This window comes from Galeopterus variegatus, unplaced genomic scaffold (assembly GCF_000696425.1).
Source record: "Galeopterus variegatus unplaced genomic scaffold, G_variegatus-3.0.2 Scaffold2204, whole genome shotgun sequence".
Classification (NCBI taxonomy): Eukaryota; Metazoa; Chordata; class Mammalia; order Dermoptera; family Cynocephalidae; genus Galeopterus; species Galeopterus variegatus.
The window spans coordinates 215,828-231,470 of record NW_007728315.1 but is presented as its reverse complement, the minus strand read 5'-3'; the positions used below and the strand labels follow the sequence as shown (position 1 = coordinate 231,470).

At 34.3% G+C, this 15,643-nt stretch overlaps 1 protein-coding gene across 1 annotated transcript in view; it reads right to left on the bottom strand.

The window, feature by feature from the left end:
• The window catches only part of NDUFS4 (NADH dehydrogenase (ubiquinone) Fe-S protein 4, 18kDa (NADH-coenzyme Q reductase)), a 109,962-nt gene that overhangs the window by 32,409 nt on the left and 61,910 nt on the right, over positions 1-15,643 (bottom strand). The window contains exon 3 of the mRNA XM_008580924.1: positions 2,185-2,357. Within this exon, the coding sequence (XP_008579146.1) occupies positions 2,185-2,357 (173 nt within the window). The remainder of the gene's footprint in view (positions 1-2,184; positions 2,358-15,643) is intronic.

The following is a 15,643-nucleotide window of genomic DNA, read 5'->3' as shown; positions in this document are numbered from 1 at the left end:
GGAAGGTCTCTCTGACCTCCTGTCCTTCTCTCTTGAAGCACACCATAACAGAATTCTCTGACATTCCTTTGAAGTAGGTCCCAAGACCCTCATTCCAGAGGCCCACTTTATACCCAGAGGAAAGAAATGTTGTTATCTTTGAAGACAGAGGGACACAGAGAAGAATCTGAAAGACAAGCTTGGCTAAGTTCCCCTCAGTTTATTACTACAGATCATACCCTCTTTGTCCAATCATACTTCTGTGTGACTGTCCACTCTTTATCAAATCTAAGCGTAAAAAATACACAGGTTTCCCTGTTTCTTTGGGTCTTAATTTCTGAAGGCTACTATATCACATAAAACTTATGTTAAATGAATTTCTATGGTATTCACTTGTTTATCTTTTGTAATAGGTGCCTCAGCCATGAACCTTGCAATGGATTTAAGGAAAAGATACTACTTTTCCTCCTCTTCGCTATTCAAACTTATATTCTTATATAAAGTGTTTTAGCCAGAAACAATTTAGAGTATACAAGGCACAAATACTCAAACAATGATTTATTACTGGATATTGCTAAAAATTTATTACTACAGTGAATCTGGGGTATAGATGAACGTGCTAAAATCTCATGTGACTCAAAAAGAGTAATCCTAACATTGCAATCATGGTTATAAACAAAGTTTTTCCTTGTAAATTTCTTTAGTCTCTAGAAGCATGTGATTTAACAAAACGACTCCACATATTACATGAAACATAAAATCTAAAGGATACCCAAACAACTAAAAACTGCACCTATATATTATTTGCCTAATAAAATATAATTCTATTTAAATTGCAACATGGCAGATGTTTTTAACAAAAATTCTCTCAGGTACATTGACAGGAAAGGATGTTGAATATACTCTTCTAAAACAAGACAGCTAATTTAAACTGGTAACTATCTTCAGCTGGAGTCTGGACATATATAATATTCCAGGAGTCTCAATAAGAATGACAATTTTCTAACTTATCTGGCTGTTTTTGCTAGTGGCAGCTCTTTTATTTAACTAGAGGTAAGTAGTCCTAATATTGAACATTTGGGCCTTATTCCATCATGGAGATTTAGGTCACTGACTTCACTAGTGCTACAAGAATTTATTCCAGTGAACTGTAATTTATTAATTACAAAATCTCAGGAATGCACAAGTTTCCCTCAAATTAGTTCTTTTTTTTTTTTCCCCATTTTTTTTGTCTTTTTTCGTGACCGGTCACGGGATCGCAACCCTCAGTGTTGCGCCCGTACCGCGACTGGCAACGGGATCGCAACCCTCGGTGTCGTGCCTGCACCGAGCTCAACCAGTGAGCGGACTGGTCTCTATATGGGATCCGAACCCTCGGCGGGAGCGCCACCACGCTCCCAAGCGCCACTCTACCAAGTGCGCCACCGGGCCGGCCCAAATTAGTTAATTTCTAAAGTCACTTAGTGTCCATCCCCTCTTACAAAGAAAATATATATTATAAAGTAGTTTTATTTTAATTTAAAAACAAGTTGAAGTTCCACTAAATTACTAACTCCATTCACACAGTATCTTAGACTAATAGAGTAGTCCCTCTTTACCCACGGGAAAACATTCCAAGACCCCCAGGGGATGCCAAAAACCCCGGATAATACTGAACCCTATATATACTATGTTTTTTCCTATCATACATACCTATGATAAAATTTAATTTATAAATCAGGCACAGTAAGAAATTAACAACAATAACTACTAATAAAATAGAACAATTATAACAATATACTGTAATAAAAGTTATGAGTGAGGTTTCTCTCTCTCTCTCAAAATACCTTATTGTACTGTACAGCAGGTAACTGAAACTGCAGAAAGTAAAACTGTGGCTAAAGGGGGCCTACTGTATATTAGCTTGGGCACCATGCTAACAGTGCTCACAAATGGCAGTCATTTTTATTCAATAAATAGTACTTTGAAAAATATTGTTTTGTTTCTATAGTTTATTATGCTGAACCACATGTATGCTTGTGCATATATAAATACATATAAAGAAATGTTACATACATATCTATGTCTTTGAGCACAGTGATACCTAACAGTCTTAAAAAGTACTGTCATAATCATACTGTACATGAAAGTTTGAAAATTAATATATTTAAAAGAAAAATCTACATAGAAAAAGAGAGCTGAAAACAATATTCATGTTTAACTCACGTTGATGCCCAACCCATCAAAGGATTTTCCCATCGTTCCCTGGTATCAAACTCCATCTTCCATTTCTTTGTGTTGTTTACTCCAGACTGCATGTTATTGCGAGCAGGAACAAAGATCCTGACTCTTCTAGTTTTGATATGCTCTTCTGGAACTCCAGTTAATGTAGTGATATCCTGCAGAAAAACAAGCAAACAAACATGTTTCAGACAGTCTGCATACTCACTAATGTACTTTTATTGTTCCCTAAATTCATGCAACTCTATTCAGATTTGATTATGATTTGGGATAAGCTTTCTGGCTTATTTCACTACTAGTATGATATTTTACCATGTAAACTGCTATTATGATATCTGTAAGTGATATATTTGGAAGGTGGTGTTAGGGGACAGCGGGAAAGGGATTATAAAAAAATTTTAGGCCCCTTTTGTCCAACAAAGCATTGGTAATTTCTCAAGTGTTTGCTGGTAGGAAAGCCTGTAGTCACTATGCTCTCATTTTGTGAGCAGGTGTAACTAGGCAGAGGAGAAAAGAAACATATGAGGACATTAGAAATAAGGGGATATAAAAAGTAACTAAGTTTTAAATAGAAAAAAATCTATTACCAGTGGGGGTCTGTGTCAAACTGTTTACCACAAGGCATTTCCTTCAGAGGGAGGCCTAAACCTTTTTGTAAACAATTAAAATCAATTAACAACTTTAATTAGCACTTTGATTTATCTTCCTTTGGTGAAACCTATTGAAGAGAGAAGGATATATCAAGTCTATTCTGCAAAAGTAAGCCAAAATAGTTGCACAATTTTTGCAGAAATGTGAGGTAAAAACAATGGAAACTTTCTTATCTCTCTTTTTCTATACTTTTATCCACTATATGTTCCACTGGCAAATGCATAGAATTTTGATGCTCCAGATTAGATATATTTATCAAAATATAGTGGCAATCAGGACACGAACTAATAAAGTAATTCAGAGTTTAAGTCTCCATTTAGTAATAGTAAAATACTTCAGTCTATCAAAGTAAAATCATATTAGGGTCAACCACATCATTATTATAAGTGAAGGATTTTTAAATCATGGTTCAATTACTAAAGTAAATTTTGAATAACTGACTAAAAACAACAAAGAGTTACCATGAAAATGATTATTCCAAACTTGTGAAAACTAGAAAATTTAACCCATTTGGTGAATTTTCATTTATATATACACATCCTAATGAAGTCTAACAGTCATTTGCAGTTCCTGTCTATCAATGCTTTGAACAAAGTAATTAACATAAATACTTAGTGCTCCAATATGTACTGGGAAAACACTAAGTGCATTTCTGACTTGACTGTTCTCTCTACCCACAAATTTTTTTTAAAAACCCAATTCTTTAAAGTTATTTTAGTTGGCAACCAATCCTCTGCTTAACACAATACCTTTCTACCTGCTCCAATAATTAGGTACCGCAACTCTGTCATTGCTTGTCTGTTTAGAGAACTATCAAAATCACCCATATAAGTAGCTACACAAATACGTACTTCTAATATGTGTCCACACTTATTTTTTTAAAGTTTCTTTATATGTAGAATAAAACAAAATGAGTGTGATTGGTACATAATTTTTAAAGATATGAATATAAGTTTTAATTGGTAATTTTTAATTGTCAGGTTCAACTTTAAAGAAAAGTAACTTTAAGTATTATTACATTTAATGACTTTCTAAAGCGTAAGAGGGTACTTCAAAAAGTTCATGGAAAGACTCATATTATCTTTCAATTCTATTTTTCCATGAACTTTCTGAAGTACTCTAGTATTCCTCTACTCAATAACTTGAAGTGACTCAGCTCCTGGGCAGTTCTCAATACTTATTTTCCCCCTTTGAATTCACTGTAGTACTTGCAATCTGCCATATTAGTTTACTATTTAATATTATATATCTTTAGGTTAATATGTCCTATTTCCTTAGCTATAGTTGAAGCAGGGCATAAACAAACACTATAAGCATGTTACAGATTTATGGGAAGAGGCATCTTTTCCAAATTCTACAGCAACCCCTCCACTTGGAGCTGAGTTCATAAAAACTGGAGCAATTAAGTTATTTGACTCTTCTTTAAATTATCTATATAAAAGGAAACACATTATACTCTTAACACTACTTACCTCAGGAAAACGCAATTATAGGAAACAGACTTACTTTCCTTTATATACTTCTATACTGTGACGCATATGTGCCAAAGTAATTAAAAAGCCAATAAAGCTTTAAAAAAAATAGAAATAGTATTTCTTGGTTTGTACTACCTATAAAGTAGAAAAGGACACAATGAATTTTAGGATGAAAAACCTCTTTAAAATAAGTGACTGTAACATGTTCCCAAGCTCTTTCTGTTTTGAACTCATAACTACCAATCTTCCATGTCTTCTCAAATTTGGGGAAGTATTTATTGACATCTCCCCTCAATTTAAAGTTGGCATTTGAACAAATGAGTTCCTGAATTTTGAAGTCCAAGTTGTCCTGATGCAGAATTATTGTTTTCCACCTGCAGGACACATGCAAGGTACTGCAGCCCAGTTGGGCTGCTGCCAAAGATAGAGAATAAAAAGACTTGGCATCTCTCACATACTTGACACCTACAGGGCACAGAAGCTCTAAAATTCCTAGTCCCTGTAGGCACACTCTCATCTAGACAAACTGATTTCTCACACTTTAAAAATGTATCAGGACACTCTATTGTTATCATTTCATCCACACAGCTTCACTTAGTGACAGAAGAACCTGTTTTTTAGAGACATTTCAATGGGCTAAAGCTCCCACTCCAAGACTCCATTAAAACAACGTAACACTTGAAAAGAACTATGAGGCACAATGTTGAACTCTATTTGGGTCTTCAATGCTTTGCTTTCCCTCTAAGTTCTCATGAACTACCTGTAACTCAACTTTCACAAGATATAAAAAATAAAACATCTGCAAACTGTTGAAACTATATAGTGAACTAATAATATTCTCTATACATTTCTACTTCTGTACTGCAGTATGGATCGCCTATGATTTTTTTTTAAAACCTACTTAATAAAAGATAGAAATGCTTTGAAGATGTCAGTATTGCCCTTTAAAACTTTCTCATTTTATTGGTAAAATAGAGATAAATAATTTATAAATATTAATAAATTTTCTGATTATAAAAAAGTTAAGTTACATAAGGTCTGAGAAGCCTTTAAATTGGCACCTGAAGAACCTCAAGACTCACCAGTTATTATCTATAAATTCTAATAAAGCAAGTTACCCTATTGATAATATACAGATTTCCTGAATTTTAAAACTTAATTTTTAAACAGTTGAGTCAAGCATGAAACGTATATTCCAATTATTAAAGAATGTCATTATCCTAATAGAATAAAGTTTCAGAAACACAACCTTATATACTACATGCTATTTTAAGAAACAGTAAAAAGAAGTTAATCATAACTCACAGATTAAGGGCATTCAAATCAAAATTTGCCACTGAAAAGATGCATATCATAATTCCAAAGTTCCATTATTTCAGTACTATATCTTTCACAATATTAAATTTTGGAAGAACTGATAAGTGACCTTCCACTTCACAAGTCTAGATAAATGGTAATAATTTAAAAAATCACTATGAAGGTATATGCTAGTATATGCATATGAACTTTATTCTTTCAAATACCAATTTCCATTAAAAATATTAGTTTTCTATATAAAAAGTGTGTGATTCGGTTATCAACTGGCTCCATTTATCTTGTGTGAAATTTTTTTTTTTTTTTTTTAACAAAGGAAGTAGGGAACAAGAAATGGGAAGTTGGTGTCAAAATGCAGAAAAACCTCCCAGCAAGCTTCTTGCAACCACCCAGGATTTAGAGTCTTGCTGGCCATTCTCTTTTCAATACCAGAATTTCACACATTTCAATGACTATTATGACTTCAAAGAATCAAATTTTCATCATTGTCCGTCATCTGCCAGTTGATTTGTATAAAGGAGTTCTTCTGCATGCACTCCAAACAAAAGCTTCCTTACTTTTGTGGCTATATATCAAGTTTAAAAGTTTTGTTTGTGACAGTTGTGTCTTTGGTAAATTAGGGTAACACTGAAGGAGTGCAGCTGCTCTGCAGGAACCTCCTTTTTGGCACCATTTCACTTAAATAAAAACTGAATAATTAGCATCTGCCTTTATTAAACCGCAAAAATGCCAATGGCCTTAGTAATTATTTCCGGTTGCCCCACCCACTTAACCTTAACAGTTTACACTTGTCATAAAGAGATATAAATGAAAGGTTTTTGCACTTTTGGATGAAGTTTTGCTAGATCTCTCAATACACCCAGAAAAGCCAAAATTTTTACCAGGCTTTTTGGTAATAAGTTCACTAAATTGCATGTTAATATGGATCAAAGTTGTAAAGTTTTAATAGAGCATACACTGGAAAATTAAGTAAAAATATTGCTTATAGAAACGTGTTCTATTGTAGGCTATTAATTGCCAATTATGTGTTTAAATTTATTTTAGAGCTAAAACTGATCTAAATTTGATGACTATGTTTATATTCTACTTCACCATGAAAGATGTTAAAAGAGAAACAATCTTAGATCTATAATTAAAACTTCCTTTCAAGTAACCCACTGATAGAAACTCATTAAAGTTCTCATAAATTAAGGACATTTTTTTACAAAATAAATTTTACACTTTAAAAAAATATAGAGTTAGCAGATAGCATAATCATATCTATTTACCTACTGTGGGAGTACTTTAAACACTTCTAAAAATTTAGTGGCCACACGGATTCAGATATAATCAAAAATTTAAAAATAAATTTGAGTTGTGCCAGTAGAGTCAATTTTTGTTAAAGCAACAAATTAATGTGGAAGTGCAACCAGATAATAAGATCAAGTGTCAGAATGTAACATCTGTTATGTTTTGCATACTGGGCAAAACTATCATGGAACTAAACGTATAGTTTTAAATGGAATATTTTGGATAAGACAGATCATGCAAATGATAATGCTAATAATATGAGTAAAAAACTAAGAATTAGGGACATGTTTTTCAATCTCAAACTATTTTTATTACTCCTAGATCTCTCTGAGCAGGATAGAGTAGCGCAATGGCTAAAAGCAAAGGGCTGAATCAAAACTGGGTTGGAATCCCAACTCTCAACTTTGGGTAAATTATTAGACTTAATGTTTCATCATCTATAAAATCAGTTTAGTGTGGTAAAATGAAGACTAAATAATGTATGTGAATGCTTGCCTTGGGCAACAAAAAGAATGTTTTAATTTAACATTTTTTGGCACCTACTATGTAGGAAACACTGGACACAATGTTCAACAGTACAGACATGATCACTGTTTTCATGAAAATTTCTACTGAACATTTTTTAAAAGGAAAGAGTGAACCAGTAATGGGAAGTTGATGTCAAGAGACAGAAAAATATCCTATCTTCCTTGAAAAACATGAGTTAGTAATTAAAATACAAAGAAGAGTTTTGTAAGTAGAGTCAATAAGTTGCTTCAAGTCTGGAGGAGAGAAAAGCCTAGCTTTCCTTTTAATAAGGACTAAATACTGCCATTCTTGTATATGTCAAAAACACTGAGAACAATGTACTTTAAGTAAATTTGTTTTAAGTATGCAGCCACATATGGATACGTCTATGACATTCGTAAAAGTGAAGAAATTTGGTATGATTTACCTTTATTTGTTTCTTTCAATTCAAACTGAAAGAGCCTACTGTGCCAAGTTAATTATCCAAGGGTTTACAAAGAATATAAAGATAAGATTTTATACCTGAAGTAAAGAAATCTATAATGTGTGTATGCATGGATGAGGAGGTGTGAGGATAAAGAAAAAATTATACTGTAAAATACAACACTGGTTTAGAGCAAACATTTATGATTCAGATAAATCTGGAGGAACCCAAACTCCACCATTTGCTACCTGTGTGGTATTGACAAGTTGCTTAAACTCTCTGTATGTCAGTTTCTTCCTCTAAAAAATGTACAGAAAAACCTACCTCAAATCACTATTTGGAAAGATTAAATCAAGATATGAAGTAAAACATGATAAATGCAATGGGGGTCAAATAAGAGAGACATCATATTTGGTTTTAAAGGTAGAAAGGTGTCAAAAAAAATACCTGACCAAGGAGGGAGGCAGAAGATCGTTCTTTCAGGAAACTTATAATTGTTAAAAACATTACAATAATAAAAGAAAATTAAAAAAAAATATATCCACAAGCTTAACACCCTAGCAAATGTTTATTATTTGTATTAACAACCAACAATTATCCCTGTACGTATCCATTTTACAAAGTTATTAGTTATTTTGCATTATTTCAAGTAACATAACATCACTTTTTTTCCAAGTAGTTACCCAGTCTTCATATTTCTTGTTTTAATAGCCTGATTAATCATCTTATTAAGCAGATATGCCACAATTTCTCAGTCTATTCTTTATATTGAAAAATCCAATTGTTTTGTTTTTATTTTATATACTTTTTAAATATATATTTCTGTAACGAAAATCTCAGTAACTTAATTCTTTTAAAGTTTATCACCGAGACTAGAATTAACTGAGTCAAAGGTTATAAGAATTTCTATGGTCCCTGACATAATTATTGAATTACTTCCCAAAAAGGAGGTAAAATTTTATATTGCCACCAACAATGTATAAGAAGGCCAATTTCCCTTATATTTGAAGTCACAGAGAAACAGGTATATACTAATTGGCCTGGCTTTATTTAGTGTGTATTCTTCCATACAAAACTTTAAAGGAGAGGATGAGTTTACTTTTTGACATGTAAAAACAAAAATAATTAATGAAATTTCCTCAAAATTGACCCAACTGATATGTTCCTTTTGTAACAGCTGCTATCAGAAGAAATGGGCATGCAAAAAGAACCACTTACCTAAAATCTAATTAACTGTTCAAAACATAACTCTGGAACATCACAGAGATGTGCAATCTCTTTGTGATTGTATAAGAATAGCAAATATTTTCAGATTTTTACTTTATGAAGTTATATTTTATAGGATTGGGGCTTAGAATACACTACCCCAAAATATGGCACACTGGATGTCACTCTGACATTCTCCTGCCTTTCTCCCTTGAAGCATGGTCATAAAAAATTATCTGACCTATCTTTCCTGAAAGTAGGTCATAAGTCTCCCATTCTAAGGGGGTCTTGCCCTGTACCTACAGGCCAAGAAGAACCTGAACAAAGAGGCTTTACTAAGTCCCCCTCCCTTATGACCATTACATCATACTCCATTTTGTCCAGTCACATTTCTATACAACTGTCCATTCTTCATTGAACCTAAGCATAAAAATACACAGTTTTCCCTGGTTCTTTGGGAAGACTCTAGTGTTATGTAAAAGTTTCTTCATTTCTGAAGGCTCTTGTGTTATGTAAAAGTTTGGTTAAATAAATTTGTTATGCTTTTATCTCGTTAATCTGTCTTTTATTATAGAGGTGTCAATCACAAATTTTGCAATGAGTGAGAAAAAGATATTACATTTTCTCTCCTACAGTTTTTGGCACCCAACACCGGGTGATTGAGATACCCCACTCACTCTGAAACCTGCAAATGAAATCCTAGGACAAAGCCAATGAAAGGTAAGATGACCAAGGTTCTGTCACCCAGATCTCTGCCTGTAGTGCCCAGTCTAGAGGAGAAGGTAAAAATTTCCTTTCCAAATTCAGATTAGCAGGAGAAAAGCATTTGTATGGACTGTGATTCTTGTGTGAATTTGGTTTGGGTGTACCCGTTCATTTTCAATCCTTTCCGTTCCAGGGACAGCTACTTCTTTCCTTTTTGTCTTATTTTGTGTCCTGAGATCTCGGCTTTATGACCAGCAAGAATATTTTCTATGGTCTCTGCCAGCCAGGGGGCACAAGTGTTATCTAGCCAGTGGAATAGACTGAGAGCTCGAACATTCTCTTTGTCCAACCATTCCAGTTCTCAGAGAAGTTTGTAATAAGAGGTCCCCATCTATAAGGGGATTTTGTCGTCACAAACATAGTTGCTTGGTTAGTCACCCGGCTGGTGTCATAGATTAGTAGGTCAATGATTAGAGATGTTAATATCCTTAACCACTATGGTATCAAAGGTCCTTTCCTTTTGGCTGTCTTTGGGAATGGTTCTGAGTCTCGAGAGGACTGCATCCGTTTGCACCCTCTTTTGAAGATGTCTCTTTTATCCATGGTTAAGTCATAAAACGCTTACTGGTTTTGGTTTTGAGTCACTTGACAGGTATCTTTGGTTTAAAAGAAGAAGGAAAAAAAGAGTTAAATACTGCCAGAAATATGTGCTGTTTGTCCAGAGCTGAAACCTGATGATAAGATATTTGAAAGGATTTTAAAGAGCTCTATGGTAAGAAGGCAACTTAATTGGAAGTTGATATTCAAGCATACATATAAAGGTCCTTCAAAAAGTTCACATAAAGATTTGTATTATCTTTTAATTCTATTTTTCCATGTACTTTTTGAAGTAGCCATGTGTTTATATATATATATATTTAAGGACTCTGTTCTCTCTATTGGATCCTGGTTCTCCCATGGAAACGTCTCGGTCAACTAAAAGTCCTCTTTTGGAACCCCTGTTGCTATATGCTGCGCCACCTCTGTCTGCTTCCTTTCTTGTTGGCATAATTTTTGCTAAGCGTAATGTGTAATTTCATTGGCTTCTCTGAAAAACATTAAGATCTCCCCAAAGTGGATCCTCTAAGACCTCTTCTTTCCATTCGCTTCTGCTCCTTCCGTCTTTTGCCATCTTCGATCTTCCATCCAGTTACTCTGAATCCTTGATATGTCCCCCTTCAAACCCCTGTTCCTCCATCCTTCTTGTCTACCCTTGCCAGACTGTCTTCCTTCCCACTCCAGCCTCTTCATCACTTGAACTTTAGGACCCCCTGCTTTTAAGTAACACAAGATCCCACCAAAGCAACTACCTGAGTAAAAAAAGGCAAAAAAAAAAAAAAAAGACTATTTAGAAAAAGAAATGTTTTGTCCACTTAGATGGACTTTGGAGAAAGACAAATGCTAGATGTTTCCTCGGGCACCTGGCTAAAAATTTAGTTCATAGCCTGCATAAGAAAAATCTCTGATAATGGGCAAATATGCCCCAAAACTCCTTCTAGGAAAAAACGTGCATTCTTTCTTTGTGGCTCTGAGATATAAATTTTTTCTGCCATGTCTTCTCTTGAACTTTATGTCATCTTTTGTAAATACAAACTTCAGGAAGGTGACTGTCATCAAAAGAAATAAGAAGACAGAGAGGGGAAAAAATGTAATATTAACTTTTTAGTTTCTTTGCTTTTGTTATATTTTTGATTCTTGCCTGATTTTTCATCAAGAAAAATAACTTAAGATGATAGTTTTCTTTGATGTCTCATGAAATTCTCATGAGCATTTCAAGCATAATTAATTGTTGAGAACAAGTGAGTTAAATAAAGGTAAGTGGGATTAAAGATTATAAGTAAACTTTTCAATAATAATGAAATCTTATAAAATATGTCTACTTAAAAATAGTCTCCAGGGCCGGCCCGGTGGCGCACTGGATAGTGCGCCGCTTGGGAAGTGCGGCGGCGCTCCCACCCAAGGGTTCGGATCCCACATACAGACCAGTTCCCGCTCACTGGCTGAGCGGGGCGCGGGGGCGGCACCGAGGGTTGCGATCCCGTTGCCGGTCCCCGGTCCAGTGCGGGGGCAACACTGAGGGTTGCGATCCGTTGCCGGACACGGAAAAAGACAAAAAAAAAAAAAAAAAAATAGTCTCCAAAATCTTTTTGGTTACTTGCAACCTCAAAGTTATACTAAGTGAGGTTAAGTAACTGATACTCATTAAATGTCTGGGTCATTTCTAAGTAAGAGAAAATGCTGAAACATTAACTACTGAACTTAAGTTTACGTTTGTATGCTTTAGGCATCTTGTTTTTATATAGTACAGAGTAGCTAAATATATTTGGTCTGTTAATAAACATGAGCAACTGCACTATGAGAAAGTATATGTTTCTAGAAATTATAAAATTGTATTAATCTAAAGAATGTTGGTATGTGACAGTTCACAATTGCTAGGGATTAAAATTCTAATTAATATATGCAATTACAACTACTAGAAATAATAAGAGTGAAGAGAAAAAAACTTTTACACAAAAAGTATGCAAGGAAAGTATGATATATTTTTGGTAAGAAATGTTCTAAGGCATGAGGATGTGTTTTCTGTTATGAGAAAAGGGAGTAAATTAATTCTGTACTAAAGTAGAATGACTGGTTGTTCAAGAATAAAAAGGGAAAAATGTAGGGGGGAAGAGGGAAAGCTGATGGATATATATAGGTTGTAATAGGTTTATGAAAAAGGAATATTACAAGAAGTCTTATGAGGTCAAAAGTGACTGCGATTGGATAAATTTATTAAAATTAGCTTTAGTATTAATAGCACACTGATGCAAAAATAGAAATATGGTCTTTTCTTAAAATGACAAAGTTTTCTTGGTCTAAGAAGGTGAAGGTTTTTCTTTACCTTTTAAGTAACTGGACTACAAAATAAAATATTTTGTGTTCTGTCAAGCTAATTTCTTGTGCTTCATGTTGTCTTTTAATTAAGTCTTTGATTACTTAAGAAAAATGTTTTCTGAATATTAAAAGAGCTAAACTGTTTCTACAACTACATAACTTTCTGTATTTGCCTTTAAAATCTCTTGTCACTTTGGTATTGTTTTACAGTTAACTGTGATCCTATTTAATTAACCTTTTAATATTTTGGACAACTTCCCAAAATCAAATTCTAAACTACATCTTTTTAACTTGGAACTAACTTTGGGACTTTCCAGAGTGCCTCAAATGATTTGTCTCTCACACTATTAAGGAGATATTAAACTAAATAGGCCTTTTTGATATGCTGAATTATATAGGAAGCACTGTTAAATAGTAAGTGGTGCTAAACCTCCTTAAGTTTAAGTCTATGGGTACGTTATTGATGTGAATGTTTCAGAAATTATATAAAATTCCTAGAAATCTGATATGTCCTGGTATAATGCTATCAGTCATAATTCTGGTTATTTTGTTGCAATATTGTATGCCACAGAAATAACCAAGCTTCCTTGACAATTGCATCATTATAATAATGAACTCTCATCAGATCTTTACCCATGGCTATTTTACGTCTTTTGTCATTCACAGTTATTGTTATACTTTGATTCTCCTTTGAAACCACTTTCAATGAGCTACAGTCCAATACTACTTCATCTTCAAGGAGATTCCAGAAAAAGGCTCTGGAATATAGGTTTCTGATAACTTTAAGATCATAGAATTGGCCTGGGTAAGAATTTCCAGAACTCTAATGAAGAAACTAATGATGAGTTCATGAAACTCCTAACCAAGATCAAGCAGAACAAGAATTAATTACATGGGACTTAATGAACCAATTACAATTTGTTTTCCAGATTTAACAAAAAATTTTTTTTCTTTTCCTTTAAGCTACTTTTATAACTAACAGCAATTTGGTAAGTATATGTCTGTAAACAAAAAGTGAAAGTCACTTTTTCTCCATACCTAATCCCTCTGGAATTCAGAAACTATTAGTGAGTATCCTCACTTGTATGGTATTATAGGTAAATGCATAATCAGCAAGAATCTATTCTCCTTATAACAGGAAACAATTAGAAATACTAGCTATATTACCAAGGCTTTGACTACAGTGTCTTATTTTCTTTCTTTCTTTTTTCTTTTTCCTTTTTGTCTTTTTTCCGTGTCCGGCAACGGATCGCAACCCTCAGTGTCACACCCGTACCGGACCGGGACCGGCAACAGGATCACAACCCTCGGTGTTGCTCCCACACCTCGCTCAGCCAGTGAGCGGGAACCGGTCTGTATGTGGGATCCAAACCCTCGGCGGGAGCGCCACCGCACTCCCAAGCGGCACACTGTAGCAGTGCGCCACCAGGCCGGCCCAACAGTGTCTTATTTTCAAATACGACCAGACAACTTTAAGGAAGTAAGTTTGACTTTATAGAGCCAATAAAGCTCCTTGGGGGAAAAGAAAAACTGTCCTGATACCTTGAATACATGGTTATATATATAGGTGCCTTACAGGTGAGTAAGGAATGTCACTTCCTGGCAGGTTCAGGAAGCTTAGGATATTTGAAGGACCTCTAGAAGAGAAAAATTCACCCAAATATATAGGTATTACAGACAAAGTCTGATAATGAGTCCTTGACTTGAAGTCCTAACCTCAAGAAGTCTTTAAAAGTCCAGTCTAACATTCCTTATGAAAAGTTCCAACAAAGATTTTAAAAGAGCCAGTATGGTCAATCACTCACTAGTCCTGCTGCACTTATGTAAATAATCAGGCCAAGTTTAGTGAGACTAAACTTTTTTGCAAACAAATTAGTCTTACTTTGATTATCTTTAATAAAAATAGAAATTACTGTAGAGAAAAAAACTATATGTTTCAGAAAAAAACTATAGTGCACCCATTATTAGATCCTAGCTCATTGTTTTTGAGGTTTTGTTACTTATTTACAAACTAGAGTGGATTCTAAATTCTTCTAGTTTCTTCTAATATTCTGGCTACAACTCTCCAAATTATTATTTCCAACTTTCTCCCACCCTTCTGACTTGGAATCACTAAAATAAAACTGCTGTTTTCCTGAAACTTTGCAAACTAAAGCTGGATAACTTGACGTAGAATTTAGAGAAATCATCACAATAATTCATATATGGACAACCTTCGTGACATTCCAACTGCAAACCAGGAAAATCTATCAGACTGCCACTGCCTGCCCTCGTTCTTTCTCAAGATGTTTCCAGCCCAACATCTAGAAATCTTAATTGACTGCCCTTTGGACTAAAAAATTGAGTTTATAGTATAATCAAAAGTTAGATTAAAAGGCAATCAAGAGTTTATGGGTTTCAAGGTAGCCATCAATCAAAAAGATCCCAACTTTTGCATGTAGGGGCAAGGAAAACAGTAGGAATAAGGTACAAGTTTTCACTGGGTGGGGCCACTTGAATCTACCTTCTACCAGGTGGATTACTGATCTCCTGAAAAATGATTCTCTACTGAGGTAGTTTAACTGGCCTTTGCTATTGTTGACTGGGCACTTGGCAGTGGTGGAAGACAGATTATCCTTGGTCCCTGTTATTTATTCCATGTATAACCTCCATATTGACTACCAAAACCACTTTTTATAGAAGCCCATTGAGAAAGTATTGGGTTAATTGAGAAAAGAAAGTAGCTGGTGTCTCCTCAACATATTATTTTGTTTGGAACTTTTATAAAGGTTAAGACTGAGATAGTAAGGTTAATTCCTTGCATGGTAAAGAGTGGTTTTCAATGCTTTCCATCATGGAGGAGCAGCAATTTGTTCTAACTGAAATAGGCATTTGTTCTGGGTTTGCCTTTCTTGTCCTCAATGCTTCTGCCAGCACTACTATCTAGGCACTTATAGAATTACTCATTTACCATTCTGGT